Source organism: Drosophila nasuta, chromosome 3 (genome assembly GCF_023558535.2).
Source record: "Drosophila nasuta strain 15112-1781.00 chromosome 3, ASM2355853v1, whole genome shotgun sequence".
NCBI classification, from domain to species: domain Eukaryota; kingdom Metazoa; phylum Arthropoda; class Insecta; order Diptera; family Drosophilidae; genus Drosophila; species Drosophila nasuta.
Window position 1 is genome coordinate 39,998,136 of NC_083457.1, and position 18,431 is coordinate 40,016,566.

The following is an 18,431-nucleotide window of genomic DNA, read 5'->3' on the forward strand; positions in this document are numbered from 1 at the left end:
GCCAAACAAACGCTTTTTGGTCCCTGGCCAGCAAAAAGCAGCAGCATCTCCCCCTCCCCAGTCACAGCGAAAATTTAATGCACACACTTCAAGCAGATAATTAAAAATACAAAAATGGTCATACAGCGTAGCTGGAAAATTCTCAGCGATGCGGCAAGCACAGCAAACAACAATAACAGCAGCAGCAACAACAATACAACAGCAACAACATCACAACTAACAACAGCAGCAGGAGGCAGCAACGATGTGGCACAACGTTCACCTGCCACACTGCAAGCAAACTCATCATCGGATGACTCCGATTGCTCCAATCAGACTACACACTCGATGGACACGCGTGTCGCGAGTCCCGCCAAGCAAACGGAGCCAACAGAGGCCACAGTGGAGCCAACAATTCCCATGGTTATAAATGGCACAGACTCTGCTGTGGTAAATATTCTCTACTACAGATAGCAATCGTTAGATACACATTTTCATTTTTGGCTTTTTCTCTGCTTTGAACAGAAATATGTGACCACTTCGGAGATGGCGGAGACGATGTTGCAGCGCATCAGGCAACGCTACAATGGTGTCCACAACACGGAGAGCGGCGGCAGCGCCGAGTCAGCGATGCGAGCGTTGGAACTGTTGCGGATTAGCGTGCAGCAAGCATTCGACTCGGAGGTCAACGACATCATCAAGCGCTACATGAACGTAGGTTAACTAGAGATACTATATAGGGGCTAGAGATTGCGTGCTTTTAGGGAAATACTTTTTATTTCCAACTATTTAGTATTTAATATCCCAATTAGTTGAGATCTTTACATGCCATTTAATCGGCTAAAAGCCAAAGTCTGTTAGACATCGTACAATCGATTTTAATGCAACGAAAATTAGTCTTTTGTGTTCTATTAGTTGAATATTTTTATTTATCATTTAAATTACTACCATTTATAGTCTTGAAACAGATTGAATGAAATTATATTTTGGTTATTTTTTCATCTATTTTCAAGCAGCTTTGAAATCACTTGAAAAACATATTTTAGATTGAGTTTATTATAAGTTCCATAACTTCAATTGGTTGTAATTTTACAATCAAATATATATTTAATTTGTGATCATATATAAAAAAGGTATTCATTAACATATTATCTATATTCCATTCATTTTAGAACTACTTCAAGCCCGCCTTTGGCAACATCAAGGAGAATCTCGGCCAGCATGCTGTCAATGAGGAAACACTTCAAAAGATGTCTTCGTGTGCGCTGCTAGAGAATGCCAAGGCGCAGTACACAAACTTTGTGGTGCGACAACAACGTGTCACAGCTGCCACAACAGTTGTGAACGAGCAACAGCGTCTGGCGCTTAAGCGACCTGCAAAGCCAAATGAATTCACCACCAACAACAATAGCAAATTGTTCGCCAGCAATTTGGGATTTACAGCAGCTGCTGCCAAGCCGATGCCAGGCACATCAAATGCATTATCAACTCAACAACAGCTGCAGCAACAGCAACAACAACAGCTGCAACCACAGCAGCAACTACAACAGCAGCAACAGTTGCAGCTACAACAACAACAGCAAACGCAATCTATGCAATTGCAGCGCACGAACATCATGAGTGGACCGCTCCCGACGCCAGTGCGTCGACAGATCTTCTGGAACACCGCACAGATCACGACGAGCACCAAATTTGTGCTTGATGTGCAAGCGAATCTTGCTTTCGGCTTCAGCATCGATGGCAAAGAGTTGGGCGGCGCTCGCTTGGCCAGCAAACATCCGGAGATCATACGCTATCTGCCCGATGCCGAGGATCGCGAATGGTTATCGGCACGTGGAATTATTCCCGCCGAGAATCGCAGTTCACGCTTTCTGTTTCTCATTTACGACGAAGTCTGTCGGCTGCAACAAACCCATGAACTCTATCGACACAAAGCCAACATAGATCTGAGCATGATGTTGACTTTTACCGTCACCGAGCCAATGATACAGAAGATGAAGTTGTTCTTTGTGGATTTGAATATCAAGAGTCGCGGCCTGATTACCAACTCTTTTATCATGGCCAACAATCAACAGCAGCCACAGCAGCAGCAGCAACCACAGCAACAACAAGTCGCCAGCAGCAATAGCAATAACAATAGTCATCTTCGCAATGCTTTGCTGCAAGGCGTGTCAGCTCCACAACAATCAGCACAATCCAATCAGCAACAATCGACAACAACGTCAGCAATAGTTGATGATGCCTTGTCCAAGGAGCTGCCCTCCGCTTCAGCTTCCGCATCGCCTTGTCTGCAAGGCACCGTCGTGGGCAGCAGCACCACGAATCCGCTGAAGTCCAAGCTAAGCATGTCCAGCAGCTCAGCACTCAGCTCTTCGCATGCCACGCTCACTGCTCTGCTCAATCAGGGAGGAACAAGTGTGGCCAGTGCTTCCCCCGTCAGCAACAAGTTTCGCAATTAATCAGTCTTTAGTTAAGTTAATTAATAATTATATTCATAACTAGTTTTTAAGTAGTTTGCTGCTCAATACTCGCATCTCATATCGCTGGATCTCTGTGTAGTCTTTCATTTTCACTTACAAAATAAACGTAAACCTTTTTGAGTGTACAAAATGAAAGTGTCTCTACTGCATTTCACATAGTTTTATTTGCTGGCGTTAAAAAGGGAAGTAAAATGTAAAATATAGCAATGTGCATAAATATTCAACGAAATTATTTACAGCTTAAAAAAGCTGTAAACTAATTATTAGGCAAACGAGTAAGTAATAAATTTTGCAAGTGGAAGTTTGCACTAGTTGAGATGTTACAGAATTTATGTACAGTAAATTCTCATAACTCATAGTTAAAACTTCATTTGGAAAAAGGCAAAGAAAAACTTTAAAATCTTTTCATTAAAAGAATTAAACTTTGGAAATCATTCATGAATAAATAATTGTGTTAATTTGCTTTACAATATTTGTGCAAAGTTCTTTGGCTTCTCGGCAAATAAAAATCATTATCATCAAACATTTGATACGTATACGCAATATTTTCGTACGTATACGCAAGATTCATATCAAAAAAAGTATTGTTTTTATTTTTGTGTTACGATCAAGCTAAAAAAATTGATTGCCGAATTCAGATATGCAATTTATAGCTAAAAATATAATATTCACCTTGTAAAGGTTGCGCAAAGTTCAAAGAGTCCCACAATCAAACGTTTTCACTTCTGCCATTTTAAAGTGGCTTCGATGAAAATAATATTCTGCTTATGATCTCTGATCGCCTGGTTCTTCAGCTGGCTAAGTACATTAATAAATTTATAGCACACTAAGTGTTAGATTATCATGCAGTGAAATCGTATTCAGCGACAGTTTAATAACTTTGGCATAGTATTTTCATATTATACCAAAAATTCTATTAATGCACTTATGCACCTTACGTTCTAAAGGATATTGATATAAAACTCATAGTATTCATGCACCAATAGCATGTAGGAATAACTTAAAATTTATATTCAATATTCAGAAACAGACTACATTACGTAGCTAATTAATCACCTCTATGGTTCTGAACTTACAGCTGTTCGCTACACAAAATTTTTATGACACTGTTCCGTAATTATATTGAATGGTTTTATACTAGATGATGCATTTCGTGGAATCAATTTTTGCTGATTAAATTAGTAGACTAATCAGGCACCTCACATATGTTAGATGATTCTATATTGAACTATAGTAGATTGCACTATATATAATTCTAATTGGAGTCTATACACAAATACAATATATATAACTGTCATAAGTACAGAATAAATCTACTATTCTTAAGCTAATTTCATCGAAGAAACGATGCATTTTGTGCAGTGGAAATAAAAGGCTTATCAATCGGCATTTCGCACATGTTTCTGAAGTACGCATTAGTAACATTTTGATGATATTAATGCATATACTACATTTCTAATGTTCTATTCAAGAATGCAATTTTTCAGGATAAACTAAGTGGCTTATTAGACAGCTATACAGTGGATCACAGCTTACTGGCCAAACTAAAAGAGGTATTAACTTTATTTAAACTTAGGATTTTAGTAAATAGCTGTGTTCATTAAAATAGCAGTGCGACAAAAACAGAACAATATAATGTTTTTTTTTTGCTTATTTCTTTTTGTTACTTGATCGCTGGCACACTGTTTTTGTAAAATTTAACTTTACATTGAATTGTAGTAGTAGACTACACAAAATTTACATTATTGTGGCGTACAAGTGTAAATATTTTAGAGATGATGCACTTAAAAATTACAATATATGAATTAACATTTTGGATAAGGATAAGTTATTACCTAGATGATCACAAATTTAAGCTGAAGTACTCTCCATTAATATTATGATGGAATCACATATACATTTTAAAAATTCCATCTATGAAAGAAATCCATTTTATGCCATGCATGATTTCAGGATAAATTTGTTGCCTGGTTAGTCATTTATATGACTCGAGATGAACTGTAATACCCTAAGATTTATTGCATTTAGGAATGAAAGACAAATTCACTAGCTAATTAGGCACCATTATGAACTTTTTGAACTGAACTACCCCACAGCTTGGGAGGTAGCGTGCCCTGCTCTATGCGCTGTCTAGCTGCTCGGCATGCTTCACTGGGGCATTTCTCCATATCGCGCAATGTTGTTGTTCTTGTTGTTGTCGTCGTGCAACTGTTGTATACAGTGTATATATAAAATGTATCCACATCTATGCATGTATGCGATGTAATACATATAGCGAGAGTATCTATGTATACATTTGTATATATTGGGAGAACGCAACGCATCGCATTATAGCTAGCTGACTGGCAGATGGACGGATTCATGCAGCTTCAGCCTCGCTTTCCTCGTCTCCCTGCTCCTTCCTGCTCCCTGATTGGATCGCTGAGATTGCTTCTGCTGCTGCTGCTGCTGCTGTTGATGTTGTTGATGTTGCTGTGTGGAAAACCACTATACGGCTCACATTCGGCTGCTCCGAAATTGTGAATGTATTGGATGGACGTGTGCTGCTATCGTTTTAATTTTGTTTTTGATCGCGCTTTTACAGTTCTTTCTAAAAAACAATAAAATTCTGGCATCGGTGTGGAAAAGTGCTACATATTCCGAATTGTACGTCTCGGGTTCGTCTTCTCTCTGTCTGTGTATTTGTGTGGCAAGTTCAGAGACAGTTGATCTGAAATTTTTTGCGCTATATTTTGGAAAACGCAACGCGGCTGCTTCGTAGTAGGCACGAATACTCCGAGGTGATCGGTTCGTAAGAAGAAATCTGTCAGATTCAGATCGATTTAATTTTGTGTATTAACAAACCAGCAACATGAGCAGCGTGGTAGGTGTTTCACACATTTGGAATATATCAATGAAAAACATTCGAAATTAATTCAATTATTTGCATAAAAGGATGAAGATCTGACCCCCGAGCAAATTGCCGTGCTCCAGAAGGCATTCAACAGCTTCGATCATCAAAAAACTGGCAGCATTCCCACCGAGATGGTTGCCGATATTCTGCGTTTGATGGGTGAGTTTAACTGAAACTGGAATTTCTAACTATAGAACTTTAATTTAAAACTGAATTTCATCTTTCAGGTCAGCCCTTCGACAAGAAGATCCTGGAGGAACTGATCGAGGAGGTCGATGAGGACAGTAAGTATTTTTAGTTTCCAAAGTAATCATTTTAATTTCCGCTTCTTAAGATTAGCCACGTTCAACAAAAAAAGAAAAAGATTGTCTATCAGCTATACTATGTAGATATTGTGTATTGATTGGCCAATTGACCAGGGGCAATAATTCACTCTGATAGTGCCATAAATTTCGATTCTGACCATTTGCCATATTTCATGCGCAATTATTAATATAACAAAATTTCCAGCCAGTTTCGCATTTTATTTATGGAATGTATAAATGTTTTATTTTCCCACCACCAATAACAGAGTCTGGCCGCTTGGAATTCGGTGAATTCGTGCAACTGGCTGCCAAATTCATTGTGGAGGAGGATGCCGAGGCCATGCAGAAGGAGCTGCGTGAGGCGTTCCGTTTGTATGACAAACAGGGCAACGGTTTCATTCCCACCACCTGCTTGAAGGAGATCTTGAAGGAGCTCGACGATCAGCTGACCGAACAGGAATTGGACATTATGATTGAGGAAATCGATAGTGACGGTTCCGGTACAGTTGATTTCGATGGTGAGTTTCCCCTCCTCCCTCCCCCATCAGCTTTTCCATGTATATGTTTATGTTTGTGTTCGGGCGCTTTTCTAGCAGTTTGCTAAAAATCTCCCACACACACCCACTATTTAGACAGATTTCCACCCACGTTTTGTAGTGTTCATAAATTTTGGTTCTTTTTTGTAAACATCAGCTAGAAGATTGCTATATGACATCGCTACTGCTGTTGCTCTGTTGATCTTGAGTTCTCGATTTTTTGACAACCTCCCAATCATTTTGGAGCATATCGAAGTCTATTTATAGGACGATCGAGCGCGACACAGAAAAACGAACTCTCCTCTCGATTTTCGTCGTTTCGTGGCATACATTTTTGAAAGAAAAAAATATGATTATTAATGGATGGACACATGTCCATATATTTATTTATTTGTATTTACTCTTTTTTTTATAATTGATGCTCTTTTGAAGGGTACATTAATTTTATGACCACGTAGTTGATTGCCAAAGATATTTATAATATTTTGTGTTAAGGCGATTTGTTTATTTGAATTCATATTTTTAATTGAACTATTCGTTTTTCATTGATCTAGTGTGGAAGAATATATAGAGGAAGCACACTTTATTTTAATAATATAAATGATCATTCAAAAGTGAATAATAATTAGTAATAAAACTTTAAAATTTCCTGAAATATTTCTACTGGAATTTTCGACACACTTAATATTTATTTATAATTAACAAGACAGATCATTCATAAGTAAATTTAAGGTATGTCAAAAATTCCAGTACATATATTATATTTCAGGAAATCAGCATTCTGTCTGTCAGTCTTAAGTCATCAAGCTAATTTCTAGATTTCTAAAGAATGTTTAGAAAACTTGTCGATAAAAGTTATTTTTGCCGTACTATAGCAGAACCGGACGTAATAACCCATTACTATAATTCAATGATGTCATAGCAACGATCATTAAAAAATAATTATTTTCAAAATATGTAAAAAACTTGCAGGTTTCTTAAAATAACTCCACTGGAATTTTTGATACAGTATTCAAAATATATTTAGGAATAAACAGCAAACAAAGATTATAGTGCGAAAAATAATTTATAGCTATGAAAACTTGGTGATTTCCTAAATAAGTTTACTGCAATTTTTGGCGAACATTAAAATTAAATTTACAATTTGTCTAGGAGAGTGTATTTAATAGTCGATCTGACAGATACATATAGAGCTTTCTACAATTTATTTTTATGCATAATTTTTGAAATGCACTTTTCTGTCATTAATGTCGTGTCATTTTTGCTTAATTTACAGAATTCATGGAGATGATGACCGGCGAATAAATAAAATAAAATAAAAACGCAGTCCCAAGATCCACAAACTCACACACACACAAACACTTACACATACTCGCAAAGCTCCCACGCACACACACATACATATACAAACATAAGCAGACATACACACCTGGCACACACACACACACATACAGACACTCTCACACAAATACCCACACAGCGACACGCACACAGAGACACACATACATGCACACTCACACACACACACCTGTTGGGCACACGTTTATTTGTTTATATTTGCACATTTGTTTCATGTCGTAAACAAATCCACGTATTTAAATTGAGAGAGAGAAACACAACAAAAAAATAATAGCATTAAACACTTTTGTACTACTTTTTTATACCAAAAATGAAAACAAAAACAAATTACTGTGTATGCAAAAAATAAAAAAAAAACGTTAAATGAAAAAGTCTACAACAAATTCGTATTATGGTTATGCTATGCTGTCAATGCCAACCGCACACTCTGCTGATAAACGCCACGCTGATGACGACGCTAACAACGCGCTGACGACGACGGCGTCGGCGCAGCAGCAGCAACAACGGCTACGACAGCGACGACGACGACGACGGCAGCTATCAGTGAAGAGGGCGCACCTGAAGAAAGCTGACGAAAAAAATACAAAAAAAGCTCGTCAAGTTTTAACTACGTTAATGTTACATACAAAAAGCGACGCGCGACGCTGACGTTGGCCTCGACGTCGACGCTTACGTCGCTGTTGCTACGAGCATTACTGTGTTATATTGTTGTTGCTGCCGCTGCCATTGACCAATGCGCGACGTTGTCTTAGCGTTGTCGGTTCAGTTGCTTGCTTGTGGCTTTTGTGTGCGCTTGCCGTTACTCATAATATAGCTAGCTGGCAGTCAGTTTGGAGCTACACCTGATCGCATGCACCCACTAACAACTCTGCCTCGCACCTCGCACCTCTTTACCCTACTACACTCTACCCTTCTAACGTTCGTGCTCGTGCTTCGCTTCGCTCGTGTTCGTCTTCGTGCTCGTGCTTCGCTGTGTTGTTGTGCTTTGGCTTTGGCTTTGCCTCGTGATACGCGTCTTGTCTGTGAAGTGTTTGCAATTGATAATAGCAAAAAACAAAAAAAAAAGAAAAGAAAAATAATCAACAACTACCAAAAGCAGTAACATATTATTAACCAAAATGCCGCAGAGGTAGCGTTATTTGTACATAAATGCATATATACATATTTGTATAGGAACAATAAAGCCATGTTTGTTTTGGCATTATGGCAGCTCAAGAATGTGTTAAAAAGCCGCCGCCGCTGCTTTGGCGTGCCAATAAAATTTATGGTCACATAAATTCTTAAATGGGACTTTTGTTTGTTTGTACATATTTAATTTTTCTTGACATTGGCTTATCAAATGAAAAACACCACCACCACAAAAACAAAAGAGCTTAATAATTGCTTGAAAATTTATGCGCGTGTCTGTTTGATAGTGTGTGCGCGTGTCTGTTAGTGTGTGTGCAAAACGTCAGCATAGCTTGATAAGCGCTATTGTAATTGTAGCCGAAAAGTCAATGCCATCACTATGGCCATCTCTATCTATCAAAGTGCTGAGACACGCGCCCCGTGTCGGCTGTGGGAATCCCATATTACACTGCTGCTACTGCAGTTCAAGCGAATCTCGCTTTGATAATTCTGTTGTAACCCAAAACCAAACTAAGCATGCGCTGCCAACGCTGCAGTTGACTGCGCTGTCAGCGCTGCCTGGCAAAATGAGTCATGGCGGGGAAACGGCACAATGGCCAATACAACAACAACAAAAAGTATTATGGCAATTAGCACTTCACATTGAATCAAAATCAAGACGAAATCAAATAGCAACAATAACACGCAAAAAAATGATAAGGCAAAACTTGAAAAATTGTGGTGTACAACAACAACAGAAAAAAAAAAACAAATGTTAAATTGATTGAGAAAATAACAACGTGTTATTTGTATACATTTTGTCATTAATTTGCAGCCCGACAACAAATTGGTCATTCCATCCGCTATCCAGACAACGAAGCGGTCAATTCCAGCACCATGTGCTCAACTCGGTGCCGGAGACAGCTGTGCTCACAACACCTCCTCCCCTGCGCAAACGTAAGTATACTTCCCACTATCAGCAATCATCACACAAGTGATATTTTCAATTTGAATATAGTGCGCCCTTGATTTTGGTCATTCACATGATAACGCACATGCAGTTTATCAAATGCTTGTCGATAGCTCGATAACCAGGGCTGCAAGTTTGCACAATGTAAAGTGCAAATATCAATTTATAGACCCTTTTGTCATGGTTATGGAATTTTCTGATGTTGTTTACCAAATTAGGGCAGTTTTTTAATAAATCGCAAAAAGACATACACTGCAATTCTGATTTGCTTGCTACACAAAGTTGTAGCGCGATAATCGATTTGTCTGTCTATTACAGCAGTGCGCTGTTACAGCACTGTTAAAAGGTTGTTAGGCTGAGCTGTCTGTTAAATTTGAATTTATGTTTCAGGTTTTATTATTCTATTAAACTTAACTGTAACAAAAACAATTGTTTAGTAAAGATTTAACTCCAACAAAATTTGGCAACAAACAGTAAGCAAATGCAATATTTAAGAATTCACTGATTGCGTCAAAGACAAGCGGCGATTTCCCCGAAAAAAAATGAGTGCGCACTGTTAATAACATTTCAGCAAAATGTTATTCTCTAGTGTTTGTGGCTCTGCTTAAGTGTGCGTGTGAGTGTAAAGTTGACAGCAAACAGTGAACGCATAGTAAATATTACTAAGTTAGTGGCTAGGGCATTAAAATAGTGCAAATGCATTAGAATAATATATAAAAAAAATGTTATAACATTACAGCGCTCTCATTACACATTGCTGGCGTTGCTGCTGCTAGCGCTGCTGCAGCAATTAGTGACAAAAACAAACGGAGATACATAACAGCGCGCAAGAAGGCCAAAAGCACAATGAAAATGCTTGTCGTTGACACGGAGCGAGAGGAGGCTCTAAATTTGGTAAGTGTGCAATTAAAAGCAGTCAATATCCTCCCCGAAAAAAACAATGCAATGCTATTAATCATAGAGTCAATTGATTATTGATCGTTTTGTTCTTTTTCTCTCCCTCTCTTGCTCTCTCTCGCTTGCGTCGAACGCCGATATTATTGATTTGTACATGAAACGTGCCGTTTTGCTCTTTGTTTGACGCTGCGACGTCGACGACGATGGCGTTATCGCAAAAACAAAAAAAAAATACTGCAAACTATGGATGGCGCTGCCTCCGCTACATAATAATACAACCCACACACAAACACGCTCCACACCCCCAAAAACCCGTAACCCACAATCCACAATCTACAAAACCCACATCCCAATGGTATTCACTAACACACACATACGCTGACAGCAAATTGAATTCGAGTGGGTGCTGAGACAAGAAGTACATGCGATATTAAAGCAATTACGAACCATTCTGGTTGTAAGTACTTACAATGCAATCTCAAGTATGTTGAACTAACTCCCCCCTCTCTGCACTTCAAGGAGTGTGCTCACAGATTCCCTGTGCCGCTTTATGATAACGAGGGCAAGAAGACTGAAAAGTTCATACTCAGCGTTTCGCCAGATCAGCTAAAAGCGGTGCTTACCCTAACAGGCGATGCAATTACGCAGGCGGTAAGACTATACAATGTACATATTAAAATTATGTAGACTAATGAAATACCCTTATTTGTACAGGACATTAGCTTTAAGCTGTGCAAGGCGCCAAGTCAAACGCAACGTACCTCAATCACCCACGATTCGCCTTGGAAATTGCAGCAAGTTCAGGATGCCGCCAATCATCTACAAACAGCAATCAATCACATTGACGACGTTGATGACTCTTATCACTTCAAGTGAGTTCGTTATTTTCGTTTGTTGATTCTGATTGTGTGTTTATTTATAAATGCTTATTTTTGCAAACACTTTAGAACCTCGGATGAAGTGCTCCATGTGATAGGAAACATTCTGGATGCCCTGCAGCGCGGTCGCAATAGCCTGCTGGTGCCGAAGAAGAAGCCAATTGAGGAGCTAATAAAAGGTCGCAATATGAAATCACTTGTGCCTAACCTGCCCGAGGATTTGGCTGTTAGTTTTTATCTGCAAAGCCACAAGCTCATCATTGCCGTCTATCAGCTGTTGAACAATCAGGGAACAATGCAGTTCGATTCACGTCAAGCGGAAATCGGTGTACAATGGCTCAACGATGTGCTCCTGCTCCTGATGAATGGACAGAAACTGTGTCAGCAACTGAAAGACAAGGTAAAGTTATGCGGAGTGCTTCAACTGATAAGCTACTGACATTGAAAACAATCCAATTCAATTCCAATGCTCCTTGAGCACCCTTCACATTGCCTGCTATATGCGGGCGAAAAGCGAAAAGTTCTATAGATGCCAAGTTTTTATTTTGTTGTTGGCAAATTGCCCACATCATATTATGCAGTTTCTATACTGTGACGCAAGTTTGCCAATTAAACTGGCCAACTCATCTCATTTACATATATTATATACAAACACTTATACTATGAATATGAAATTGTATGATTTATGAACTATTTTTAATAATTTTGTGCTTGTTCGATTTTTTGCAGATTTCGGTATTTTCGGTGTATAAAGATTTTACAGTTGGTTCACGCTCACCATCAGCATTATCGTACTGAATGGCATGGATATATATATATTCTATATATATGTACTTATATATATATAGAGTATGTGTCTGTTGATATGGCAACCACACAAAACAATAACAACAATAATAGTTGATAATGAAATTGTACTTGTAATAGTTAAAGTAAATAATGTTAGTTGAGAGAGTTGCTCTTTGTGACAGACAGCATACCATAATACCTACTATATTAATATATATACATACTATACATATACATATTTATGTATGTATACAGAGCTATATACACCTAACTAGTTTAATATAAACACACATACACATACAATCAAACATTCATATTGTTCATAGCGCGACAATTTATAATTATAGAATTTGTTTTTCATTTCGTCATGTCACTCCAATTATGCATCTAAATGCAATAGAATAAAATGAAAATTACTGTGTTTTTTGTATATTGTAACTAAATGAAATTGCTAGATAATTATTAATTATTATTAATTTATAGTTTCGTGCGACTTTCACATATGTGAAAGTTGTACATATTAATCTTAAACATTACACATATTTATGTTTATATATTGCACACGAATGAAGATGGAACCCATGAAGTCAACTAGTACTTAACAAAAAAGCAGATTGATATACAAAACAAACATACATACATACATACTTATATATATATTATTAAACCTAATGAGTAAACTGAGCATGAACATTAACATTTACAGAATAATGTTGTAATAAACCAAACAGAAATGTGAACAGAATTTTTAATTGTACTAAACACCATTTTGTATTCCATGTATGTATGTGTTGTTAATGTTTAAGCGCGCCTAATCTAATCCAAAGTCATTTGTATCAACGGCCTTTTACTTCTCGTTTACTTTATATATATAATGTATACATATATATATACTATATATTTATGAGGCGGGATGCAACGAAAACAATTACCATTGTACTTATTGAAATATTGTAATGTCTGTGTAATTAACACAATTGATAATATAAAAAGAAAAACCCCAAAAAAAAATAAGATGAAACAACTATTTATGTAATCTCTAAGCCTATTTAATGTCCATATTCATTTAATTGTTGTTGAATAAAAATTGAATTTTACCAAAACGGCGCATTTTTCTTATTCAAATAAAGGCGCGCTATGCGTGCACGATCGATAGCACGATAGCGGACTATCGATTGTCCCAGCAGCAGCTACTTACGACTATTTGCCATGTGGCAACGCTGGTGGCTTGTTTTTGTAGCTCGTTTGCGCTCAAACCTGCAAAGCCGTAAGACAGTTTTGTTAGTTATAAAGCGGCAAGCAACACAAACTGTTTGCCACGGAAAATACAAAAATAAAAAAACGCGACTTATTGTGGTAAGCTGACTTGAATAATTCGCGAATTGGTAGTGTAACGGTACACGGGTCAATTGCACCAAAAGTAGTAATCAATGGCAAAATGTCCAATTGGACAGCTCAAAAGGCACTCACAGTGCTCAGCCACTTGACGCGTGTGTCGTATGTTGTTGTTGTTGTTGTTGATGTTGGATGATGTTGTAATAGACGCGGAAACCAGTTCGCTTGTAATTATACTGATGCTAGTTTTGCCATCGTTGTTGTTTCTCTGTGCCGTGGCTGCTGTTGTTGATGTTGTAATCACAGCTAGCCCAACGTCAAGCCAAACGCAGTAACTCTTTTTTTTCTTGTCGCTTGGATTGAATTTTGTGTTTTTCGGCTAAAAAGGTGTTGAATAATTTGGCCATGGCCTCGTGAAACACAAAAAACAAACCTTTAAAAAACTGCAAGAAAACTAAACTCCAAACTCTGTTTATAATGTGTAGTAAAAGTGTCAAGATTTTAAAAGTTATACTCATTAAAAATGCATTTAGTAGGCCTCTTCAGAGGTTACAAATATACAAAAATTGTTAGCACATTACTAATAAACAATTACAAAAGTTGGGGTCAAGTACTCAAAATAAAAATAGTCACTAATAAGAAAATTAAATATCATTATACCAAGAGTAGCAAAAAACTAATTTACTACTGCGTATACTTAATGTGCGCAAAGAGTACTCAACGCAAATTTACGTCGACGTATACTTAATTTATGCTCTAGTAAATATTACCACCATGAACTATCAAGTTTAGTCAGCGTTCGAAAAGGAATGTTTAAGTTAAATTCGATACTTTTAGAGAGCGTTAAGTTTTTTACTATAAATGAAAAAAATAAAGGTATATTTCATAGATAAATATTTAATACCCTCTATTATTATCTACATATTATGGAAAATACTGTGAAATTTGAATCTTTTAGAAATTGAAGTATATAAAAAAGATTTGTGTGTTGCATTGTTATCTTTAGTTTCGCGTACAGAAAATAAAATACAGTAAAAATGGAAGTCATGGCAAATGGCACTTCAAATAAAAATATTGTCCAGAAATTTGCATTTTTAAAGCTGTTCTAATTGCCAGTCTCTACTGTATATTAAATAGAAACAGATGATGATTAGTAAAAAACTTGTGCATATTAAGATTCTAAAGTTTCCTGTCTATATTATAAATTTGTGCTAAACACAAAGTCATCACACCTTGGTATTATTATGCTATCGGGTATATGTATATAGAAGAAACATTTAAAGCAATAGATGATCTGGGCATCTTCGCGCGTCCGTCGTCTTCATTATCATAATAACAAAACAAAGCCGCACGTAAGCCAGTCGCTATAAAAACTGGCAAGTCATTCGACACAAGCAGAAAAGTGACCCCGTCGAAGGTTTCTGCACGCCATGGCAAGCTGCTTTGGCTACACGAAGTTGCTGGTTGGATGAAGTTGGAAGTTGGATGTTTGGGGGCAAGTAGCGTGGCTTCTTCTCTTGCGACAGTCGTCGGCATGCTTTATGGCCCTCACTTGACCAACTTGCGCATCAGAGTTTTGTTTTATAGCCATTGCACTTTGTAGTTTGGCGGTAGTTTGATGATAGTTTGCCGTTGTTATTACCACTGTCTCACAGTGTTTTCTCGACTCTTTTTATTTTAGCAATTTAAAAGCGACCACACCACACACATTAGACACAATGAGCAGCAACGATGGTGGCGATGTGGTGCTCGTTACGGGCGGCAGTGGATTTCTAGGTCAGCATATCATTAAGCTATTGCTCGAGCAGCGCAAGGAACTCAACATTAAAGAGATACGCTCGCTGGACATTGTGCCCTACAAGAACAACATTGGACACGAGGAGACGAAGCTGTTGCGCACATTTGAGGGTGACATCGGAGGTGATCTAGAGAGCTTGCACAAAGTCTTTGCTGGCGTTGATAGCGTCTTCCACTGCGCCGCATTGGTTGACATTGCGTATCCGCCCAATTATGCCGAACTCGAAAGGGTTAACATTAAAGGTGAGTTTGAAAGCAAGTTGAGAACTAACAAATATGCACATTTAGGTTAAATGGCATCGAAAAACTAATGAAATGCTTATTAAAGTTGAACAGCATTTAAGTTAAAAATAAAAACGATTATAATAACTTTTTTTTAACCTTTGTGCATTTGTTTAATTGAGTAACAACATTGTAGACTCAAATTTATTTATGTTGTGTATGGCTTTGCAAAAGACTGCTTTAAGTATGTTTAATTTAAACAAAAGATATTAAATACAGATCATAAGTTCTAGCCCAAGAGTACATACGTAAAACGTAAAAAAAATTTTAAAAATTACAATTGTTGAATTATTTAGCTTCTATGACCAAACTAAAATACACTAGAAGTAGAAACAATTTAAAAATGTAATAGAGAAAATAGTAAAGAAAAGACTAAGAGTAAAAATGAATTCATATGTATACAATGTAGATAAAAAATTGACAACATAATTACAAATAAGAATGCTCTAAAATTATAATTAATGCTTCGGAAGTAAAAGATATTAACCTTTTTTTAAATACAAGTATGCTTGTTTTGTTATAATTTAGTTTCGTTTACTTATTTTTAAAGTAAATCAAAAGTAGGTCTAATTTATATTTAATTTCCTATTATGTACAAATTTTTTGGAATCAAAATATGTTTTCAGTAATATTCATAACAATATATAGTTATACCAAATATAGCCTATAGAATATTATATTTTCTCGGTATTTTAATGTAATATATTTTTTGATAGATAGAACAATTGTATAAGGTATCTCACAGTTGAGCAGTCTCGATTGTTGCTTTTTTATTTGTTTAAGAAACACTTTTGTATGGGGAAACCCGCCTACTCATTGTGGGACTTAGTTGCTTTAGCTGACAATCTGGTAAATTTGGCACTCTACGGTATATATGATACTACATCAATATACCAAAAACATAGCTCTTGATATGCTTCAGTATTTGTGCAATATATTAATTAGCTAAATTTTGACTGTACTGTTTCTATTTTATTTCAACTGTGTAGCAGATATCTCACACTCGATTGTAGTATTCTTATTTGATTTTAAATTGCTAAGGCTTTATTTAATGTTAACCACATAGAATTTATTACTGTTACATTCACTGTTTGTAGTAATTCATGCAAATACTAAATTATTAATAACAAATTCATAATTTTAGGCACCCGCGCCGTTGTGGATCTTTGCATACAGAACAATGTGAAGCGTTTGGTCTACAGCAGCTGCACCTCGGTCAACTTTGTGCCCTTCAAGGGACGCAGCACCTTCTCGGCGGTCATCAACTCGACAGAATCCAAGACAGAGACGCCCACGCTGGACAGCTCGAAGTTGTGGGAGCAGGACAAAGAGTTTCTGATTGCGGGCTACGCTTCAAGCAAACTGCGAGCCGAGAACATTGTGCTCAACTCGAATGGAGCACCGCTGCTCAACCAGTTGGGTGAGTTCTTCCTTCTCTAGTTTCAGATCAACAACTCACATCTTTTTTGTCTACTTTGTTTAGATTATTTGGCCACCAGCGCAATACGCGCTCCATTGACGTACGGCGAATGCGATTCGCACTTTGTCACCGACACTTTTGAGTATCTCTCGAAACGAGATTGGGTTTTTCCCCGCATCGCTGGCGTGGGTGGCAAACAGCAGCTGGTCTACGCTGGCAATGTGGCCTGGGGTCACATTTGTGCCTATAAGGCGCTTAAGGTGTCCACCAAAGCGGTCAATGGTCTGCCAGTTTTTGTCACCGATGACACCGGCATCAACGATGTGTCGCGTTTCCTCCAAAAAATGGCATTGATGGGCGAACGCTTTAAGGTCAAGACCAGCTGGTGGTATTTGCCGCATTTTTTGTTCTTCTTCCTCGCCTTTCTGCTCGAGTTCATCGTTCGTCTGGCATTTCCCTATACCAAATATCGTTTGCCCTACTCGCTGCGCTCCATCGCCTCGTTCACTTCCTCCATGCTAATGTACAATCGTCTGCGTGCCTCCATTCACATGGATTATATGCCTCTCTTCGATCCGGATATCAGTGCCGAACGGAGTGCGAAATGGTATGCCAAGTGGTGGGATGAGAAGCAGAAGACCAACAAGTCGAAAAAAGCTAGATAAGCTCAAGGGATGTCTGGCCAAAGTCTGTTATACTCGTTTTACTCTCTACTCTATGTTAGTGTAATCTGTGTTTTTGTTTTCTAGCGAAAAATGTAATAAATGTGGGTAATTGTTTTGTAATCTAATTGTTAATCCTGATTCTTTGTGGGCGGAATAAAATATATCTGCAGAATCAGCCGCTTGATTTATGTAGTTTTAGAAATTTGAGAAGTAATGATATGAAAGTATTCTTTGCTGAATATTGAATTCTTTTTATAAACATCGACTCACATTTCTTTTAAATATAAATATATTTTCAATAGAAAATTTATATTATATTTATATTTATGAAAATTTGAAAGTAATAACATTCAAATATACTTTGTCTGACTTTCCACTTTATAAGCAGTGCATATTTGAAATTTAAAAATTTCTAAAATTAGCTGTTTGAAGATTTCGGTTTTTTTGTGAAATTTCAAAATTTGACTTCTAATAAAATTGAACACCGTATCATATTTCTTTTTAAAATACAAATACTTCTAGAACCAGTTTTGTAAAGATTGATTTTTAAAATTTTGCTCCTATTAAATCAATTGTTCGCCTAATTTTCAATTTCTTTAGAAACACTGTATCTTATTTATTTTTAATATACAAATCTTTCCCAAACCAGCTTTATAAAGATTTATTTTGAAAATTGGTAAGATAAAAAATGTATGTAGGCATTATTTGTCTATTTACAAAATATATCCAGAATGAATTT

At 37.1% G+C, this 18,431-nt stretch overlaps 4 protein-coding genes across 6 annotated transcripts; all 4 read left to right on the plus strand.

Moving 5' to 3' along the window:
• Positions 1–109: 109 nt before the first annotated feature.
• LOC132789547 (AF4/FMR2 family member lilli) lies at positions 110–2,594 on the plus strand. The gene is made up of 3 exons (XM_060797621.1): positions 110–429; positions 505–693; positions 1,152–2,594. Exons 1-3 carry the CDS (start codon positions 115–117, stop codon positions 2,436–2,438), a joined length of 1,791 nt encoding a protein of 596 aa, XP_060653604.1. The 5' UTR covers positions 110–114; the 3' UTR covers positions 2,439–2,594.
• A 2,588-nt stretch (positions 2,595–5,182) lies between these two features.
• Positions 5,183–7,836, plus strand: LOC132789777 (troponin C). The gene is made up of 5 exons (XM_060798038.1): positions 5,183–5,322; positions 5,394–5,511; positions 5,580–5,636; positions 5,924–6,175; positions 7,470–7,836. Exons 1-5 carry the CDS (start codon positions 5,311–5,313, stop codon positions 7,496–7,498), a joined length of 468 nt encoding a protein of 155 aa, XP_060654021.1. The 5' UTR covers positions 5,183–5,310; the 3' UTR covers positions 7,499–7,836.
• Positions 7,837–8,331: 495 nt separating this feature from the next.
• On the plus strand, positions 8,332–13,229 carry LOC132789776 (protein rogdi). 3 transcript variants are annotated; one of them, XM_060798035.1, is made up of 8 exons: positions 8,332–8,681; positions 9,495–9,616; positions 10,369–10,523; positions 10,912–10,983; positions 11,046–11,177; positions 11,241–11,398; positions 11,474–11,804; positions 12,134–13,229. In XM_060798035.1, the coding sequence occupies exons 1-8, from the start codon at positions 8,671–8,673 to the stop codon at positions 12,200–12,202; spliced, it is 1,050 nt and encodes a 349-aa protein (XP_060654018.1). In that variant the 5' UTR covers positions 8,332–8,670; the 3' UTR covers positions 12,203–13,229. The 3 variants fall into 3 exon arrangements, with proteins under 3 accessions (XP_060654018.1, XP_060654019.1, XP_060654020.1); XM_060798036.1 differs by lacking the exons at positions 8,332–8,681; positions 9,495–9,616 and adding an exon at positions 10,198–10,295 and having other exon boundaries at positions 12,134–12,938; XM_060798037.1 differs by lacking the exons at positions 8,332–8,681; positions 9,495–9,616 and adding an exon at positions 10,258–10,281 and having other exon boundaries at positions 12,134–12,938.
• A 239-nt stretch (positions 13,230–13,468) lies between these two features.
• LOC132790591 (3 beta-hydroxysteroid dehydrogenase/Delta 5-->4-isomerase) lies at positions 13,469–17,822 on the plus strand. Its single transcript, XM_060799167.1, has 4 exons — positions 13,469–13,549; positions 15,210–15,568; positions 16,752–17,027; positions 17,091–17,822. Exons 2-4 carry the CDS (start codon positions 15,247–15,249, stop codon positions 17,690–17,692), a joined length of 1,200 nt encoding a protein of 399 aa, XP_060655150.1. The 5' UTR covers positions 13,469–13,549; positions 15,210–15,246; the 3' UTR covers positions 17,693–17,822.
• The last annotated feature ends 609 nt before the right edge of the window (positions 17,823–18,431 follow it).

Excerpts from the sequence above, each read along its gene's own strand:
- LOC132789776 (XM_060798035.1), top strand. Across the intron at positions 11,178-11,240 it reads GCGATGCAATTACGCAGGCG|GACATTAGCTTTAAGCTGTG; the intron begins GTAAGACTATAC and ends TTATTTGTACAG. Across the intron at positions 11,805-12,133 it reads GTCAGCAACTGAAAGACAAG|ATTTCGGTATTTTCGGTGTA; the intron begins GTAAAGTTATGC and ends GATTTTTTGCAG.
- LOC132790591 (XM_060799167.1), top strand. The coding sequence starts at position 15,247 with ATGAGCAGCAACGATGGTGGCGATGTGGTGCTCGTTACGGGCGGCAGT. Across the intron at positions 15,569-16,751 it reads CGAAAGGGTTAACATTAAAG|GCACCCGCGCCGTTGTGGAT; the intron begins GTGAGTTTGAAA and ends TCATAATTTTAG. Across the intron at positions 17,028-17,090 it reads ACCGCTGCTCAACCAGTTGG|ATTATTTGGCCACCAGCGCA; the intron begins GTGAGTTCTTCC and ends TACTTTGTTTAG.
- LOC132789777 (XM_060798038.1), top strand. Across the intron at positions 5,637-5,923 it reads CGAGGAGGTCGATGAGGACA|AGTCTGGCCGCTTGGAATTC; the intron begins GTAAGTATTTTT and ends CACCAATAACAG. Across the intron at positions 6,176-7,469 it reads CGGTACAGTTGATTTCGATG|AATTCATGGAGATGATGACC; the intron begins GTGAGTTTCCCC and ends CTTAATTTACAG.
- LOC132789547 (XM_060797621.1), top strand. The coding sequence starts at position 115 with ATGGTCATACAGCGTAGCTGGAAAATTCTCAGCGATGCGGCAAGCACA. Across the intron at positions 430-504 it reads ATGGCACAGACTCTGCTGTG|AAATATGTGACCACTTCGGA; the intron begins GTAAATATTCTC and ends TGCTTTGAACAG. Across the intron at positions 694-1,151 it reads TCATCAAGCGCTACATGAAC|AACTACTTCAAGCCCGCCTT; the intron begins GTAGGTTAACTA and ends CATTCATTTTAG.